At 24.7% G+C, this 5,937-nt stretch overlaps 1 protein-coding gene across 1 annotated transcript; it reads left to right on the top strand.

Moving 5' to 3' along the window:
• The first annotated feature begins 6 nt into the window (after nt 1-6).
• Nucleotides 7-790, top strand: LOC106764577 (glucose-1-phosphate adenylyltransferase large subunit 1-like). The gene is made up of 4 exons (XM_014648845.2): nt 7-58; nt 163-269; nt 476-536; nt 621-790. Exons 2-4 carry the CDS (start codon nt 169-171, stop codon nt 720-722), a joined length of 264 nt encoding a protein of 87 aa, XP_014504331.1. The 5' UTR covers nt 7-58; nt 163-168; the 3' UTR covers nt 723-790.
• The last annotated feature ends 5,147 nt before the right edge of the window (nt 791-5,937 follow it).

Below are 5,937 nucleotides of genomic sequence, written 5' to 3'. Positions count from 1 at the left end.
AGTTCAACATTCTATTGTTGGTTTGCGCTCACGTTTAGAGGCTGGTTCAGAGCTTCAGGTAAGCTTATTCTGCACTTTTTCTCTGCATCATGAATTGAAAATTGGAGGGGTAGAAGGAAGGTGCATTTTACACATCTTTTCCATGACCCTCTGAATATGCAGGATACCATGATGATGGGTGCTGACGGCTATCAAACTGATGCTGAAATTGCATCTCTGCTGGAAAACGGGAAGGTTCCAATTGGTGTTGGAGAGAATACCAAAATCAGGTACCATGATGTCACTTAATTATCTTTGTCTCATTCTTCTTGAAATATTCTCTTATTTATAATTTAGATATTATTATAATTTGTGTAGATCTTATTTTTTTAATAAACAGATGAAGTTTTACAAATCAGTTGTGGAGTTAAACTTAAAATTTATTTCTAAGTTCTGTGTCTGATTTATGCTGATTTTCTGATCCAATATTTTGAAGGAAGTGCATCATTGACAAGAATGCCAAGATAGGAAGAAATGTGATAATTGCCAATGCTGATGTAAGTGCTGCTTGAAAAACTCAAACATGGTATTTCACTATCCAACATTTGTTTGTTGATTCAGTTTTTTTGATGAGTTCACAGGGTGTTGAAGAAGCTGACAGGCCTGAAGAGGGATTCTACATTAGATCTGGCATTGTAGTTGTAGTGAAGAATGCAACTATCAAAGATGGAACAGTGATATGAAGGAGCTTGTTGCAGTGATTTGAAGGAGTTTGTTGCAGAAAGTGTAGTAGGATTAGTTTGCTCCATTGTATACTCCAAGTTGCACTTCATGTAGGAACTCTTGGTTTGAATAAATAGTTTTTGTTGCTTTGTTTCAATCAAAGTTAATCTCTCCATACCTAACTATTTTATTGACTTATTATCTTGTAAAATATCAAAATACTTTTTTTATTTTATTCTTAATAATTATCTAATTTTTTCTTTTTTTTTTCTTCCTTTTACTTTATACTCCAATGTTGAATAAAAAGGAAAACATAGAAATTTATTCAATGATTTTTTCTGAAAAGATCGAAGAAGATATTAAATTTTATCTTACACAAAACATTTTTTTATGAAAAAAAAACTGAGTATTTTAGTGAAATTAAGAAAATATTTATTTTTTTGACAAAGTTATAGCAACCTCTTGTTACAAAATGTACAAAAGTTTATGGAAATATCTTTTAATAACATAATGAAAAGTTATTTGAACACTGGAATAAATAAACAAATGATTTTATTTTTCTAACCAATGTTTTTTTATGCATAAAATAATCTTCTAATGATATGTATTCACCACCAATGTATTGTAAAAGTTTGGTGGATAAAACCGACAGACTCATAATTGGTTGTTGAAAAAAAGCATTGAATATGTTATCACCTTCTATTTTGTAATCAGAAACCCTAAGGCTGTATTCAAGAAATTACTGTAGACAAAGATTTGCGGGAGATGCTTTGCGATCAAGATCGTGTTCGGTTTCAGGGATTTGCGAGGAATGAACCAAGCGGATTTGCGAGATGTTCAATTTTTTTATCACCTGCTCCTATGAGATGATTTGGGGTGAATGGAGAGTAATTGTCATGTTTACCCTTCGTATACCACCTCCAAAGCTGGATAAAAAGTTCCAGAAACGTTGTACCCTTCCATGATTTTTTATGTTTCAGGTTGTTGTTTTTTCCAATTAATTATAAGATGCATATATTTTGTACTTCTGAAATGAAACTTTATAACACTGCCAGTATAAGCGTCTTCCTAAACACTTATGAGAAAAAAATAAATTCATATTTTAAATTATAATTTTTTTAGATTTTTAAAATTAATTTTAATAATTAATTTTTATTTTTTATTTTTTATAAAGATTTTTACAATTAAATATAACATTAACAAATATAATTTTATATTACTTTAATACTTAGAGGTATTTTGGTAATCTTCAATTTCTATCAATTAAACCAATTTTTTAAAACTGTCCTATCAATCAAATCCTACACTAATTCTCACAAACTTCACATCTAAGTTCACTCTCAATTACCTTTAAATCCACTCAAATAAACAGAAAAAAAAAAATCATCCTCAAATCTCCTCAAATCCACTCCATCATTCTCCCTCAATCACCCTCAAATGAACACACCCTAAGAGTTTTGGTAGAGAAAAACGTGATGCCAGTTACCAATAATAACCTTCATAAGATCATAACATATAAAAAATATGATTTCACACATGAATTTTTATATTTATTTTATATTATTTTTTTACTTTTTATTCTCTTTTATCTTAAAAAATATAAAAATTTACGATAAAGACTCTGACATTTATGTCAGATATGTTTCTTAACAAAATTTCTTACTCAAACTAGATCATGAAAAAAGTGTCATTTATATCTTGATACTGAATCCATATAACGCCACAATATAATCAAATCTGATAATTATCCATTAATGACTGTTACTGTATTAATTACTCATTAATAATCATTACTACTTAATGATTATTCTTAAATTACCGTAATGTGTGTCTCTATCCTTCGGTTTCCTTACAAATCAATAAATGAGTGACCGATTTTTAGTCCAGTCAAATAATCCTATAGTACAATATCATCTTATTTTTATATTATATATCAAATGTCAAATAAATATAAAAATGTGTAATCTCTCTTTATTTTAACATATACTATACTTTTGGACGAAAAAGGTTAATACTTAATTGCTTTTTACTACCAAATGAAAAAAAAAGTAGGAAAATGTGTGTTTCTTTCTTGGTCGAGACACCAAAAACGAACATAAAACAAGTGGAGAATGATGCCATTTGCACATGTACACTTTGTTTGTGTGCCATCACAATCTACCAATAATAACTACGCAAGCATATTGTCATTTTGGAAGACAAAAATCCAAACATACAACAACGTAGAAGAAAGAACAAAAGACCTAACTCATCATATATAATAATATATTGGAATTTGGTGACAAAATAGAAGGAGAATGAAATGTAACAATTTCTTAATACTTATATTCTTTTTACTTTGCATTTATTTTACATCATGTAAAGACATTAAAAATGCTTACTTAATAACACTAACTACCTAAAGTTTTATAAAATTATGCACATTTTCTTATTCTTTTTATCCTTTTGTTTATCTCCTTAGTTTCTTGAAAAATATTTCATTGACATTTCTTTACATTACCCTATTTTTCTTGATTATTGTTTAAAAAATATTATAGGATATTTTTCTATAGAGAATGGTAAATGTTTTTAGAAACTAGAAAAAAAAAATTAATTTTATAATTCTTTTGTAACTAATATAATTTACTTAAAAGGTTAGTATTGATATACATATTTGTGTTTGGTTTAGTAATAAGAGCACTATGGTTATAATGATAAATTTACTATAAGAAAGTTAAATTATTTTTCAAATATTTGTATTGATAAAAATGTACTATTGTCGACTTTAAAGTGGTGACGTAAAATATTAGCTTTTAAAAAAATAAAATATATAAAATTACTTTTTAAATAACTTAACTGTTGAACCAATTTTTTAGACTAAACTAATTTGTTTTTAACATGTTTAATAAATAAATATTTGTATAATTGAATTAGAAGTAGCACTAATAGAGTTTGCTTAAATATTGTGCATTATTAATAAAGTTGATCATTTAACTAACTTTAAACTAATTATTTTTTAACTATTTATTATAAGTAAAAAATATTTGATAGCCTCATGTTCGACTTAACTAATGATAACTAAAATAAAATTAATGTCAACATAATTAATAGAAATCTTATTTATTTTTAGTATATATATTTATTTAAGTTCGTGTTAATTAAATTAACATTATATGTTATGACTTTATATGTTTTCATAACAATATATAAAAATAATAAATTATCTTAACAGATATTAAATCTTCTTGCATTTATATTTATTTTCTTCATTAACATAATTATTTTTCATTTTATCTATATAGATGGGACTGTGTCGAGTGGAATGATCCTTTTGATATAGCACTATTTAGCTTCTTCATCATTATAGTAATAAATCGTCCATTAATTGCTACAAATGATAATGTGAAAGTTATAAGAAGCTTAAAATAATATTATCTTTATATATTAAATTATTCTATCATAATTAATAATTAAAATTTAATTTGTAAATATTAATAATTTAAATTATTCAAGTAATTTAAACAATTTAATTTTTATTTTTATTTATTTTTATTTTAATTTTTATTTTAGACAGGTTGAAAACTTCAATCTGATTCATAGCTTTAAACTCATCTTTTTTTACTTTGCATAATAAGTTGACATTATTTGAGTGATTTTTTTTTTAATATTTAATAATTGTCACAAACGTTTATTAGAGTGAAAATTAAATTAAATATACAATTAATCTTAAAGGAATCACTTTTATTTTAATAAATACAGTGACAATTATTAAAAACTTACATGAATAATTATTCTAATTAGTAATTAATTTAAAATAAAAATAATGTAATTAAACTATTTATATGAAAACTATAACTTCTTTTATTAAAATAATAAAACCAAATACATAAATACTTATGGTAATTATTCTTATATATATATATAATTATGCAAAATGGACATTAAATTATTAAAGGCGACAAAAAGGAGATTTTTCTGTTTGGACTTTTAAATATTTGTTTCCAATATAATATAATTTAGTAATAAAATCTGACAGAGATATGTCCAAATTAATTTGACACATTAACCACTAGAATAAATATATTTTGAGACACACTTTTAAAAAAACATTCATTTAAAATGGTGAGCTCCACTTTTTTTTAACCTTTATTAAAGATAAAAGAATAATTTTAAAAGAAAAAGGTAAAAAATAATGTGTCATTTAAATGTTTTTGCCACATAAACGTGTCATTGTACCATTGCCCTAACTACTACACTACTACTTGATTACCTATAATTACCATATATAGTAATTAAATTTGACACATTAACTACAACACTACTATATTATCATCATCATCGTCTCCTAGAATAAATAGATTTAGCCATTTTTTTTCAAGAGAAAGAAATAACATATCTAATGTCGAGAAAAGCTGATGAACTATTAATTATGGTACATTAATTTGACTCATTAACCAAAACATTACCTCATCATTATGTCAAAAAGTTATTACACGTATATACTTACCCTATTTCTTATTGAGGACAAGCCAATGAAGAAAAGGCAAAGTCACATGCAACCGAATCCTAAATCAAAACCCCACGAGACAACACCATCATCACGAAGACTAAATTTGTCGTGCTGAGAGAATAATACATTCAAGAAGACTGTTATTCTTTCTAACATACTTTTCTTAATACACTTCTTTTAGCAATTACAATTTATTAAAAATTATAAATTAGGATAAATATTCTTAATAAGTTAATTTTAAAATTAATTCAACTTTTCAAACTTAGTTTATAATATGAGATTTTGTTTATAAAACTGACTTCTAAAATAATATTTACACTCATTTATATATTATTTATATTATATCACTCATATATTATATATTAGTTTCATTTATAGTAAATGTGAAACTTTCAACATCTTTAATTTCATCAAAATATACACATGCATGTAAAACTAAACTTAACAAATAATAAATATTTGTTAAAATAGATTTTAGATCATTATAATATTATATGAGTAAATAAACTTTAAATTTAATCTAATTTTATATAAATAACTTGTAAGGTAATATTTGTATTCATATATATAATAAATTCTTTTATCTTGAAATATTTATTAAATAAACAAGATGGGACAATCTAATTATATATTTTATAATTAACAAATTTTAATTCATGAAATAATATTCTCTAACTCATAGGGATTGCTATTGTGATCCACAACGCGTACGAGAAATGAATAGCATTGGTGCCCACCACATGCAA

The sequence above is a fragment of the Vigna radiata genome, chromosome 6 (genome assembly GCF_000741045.1).
Source record: "Vigna radiata var. radiata cultivar VC1973A chromosome 6, Vradiata_ver6, whole genome shotgun sequence".
NCBI lineage: Eukaryota > Viridiplantae > Streptophyta > Magnoliopsida > Fabales > Fabaceae > Vigna > Vigna radiata.
This window is presented reverse-complemented; position numbering and strand designations above follow the sequence as displayed.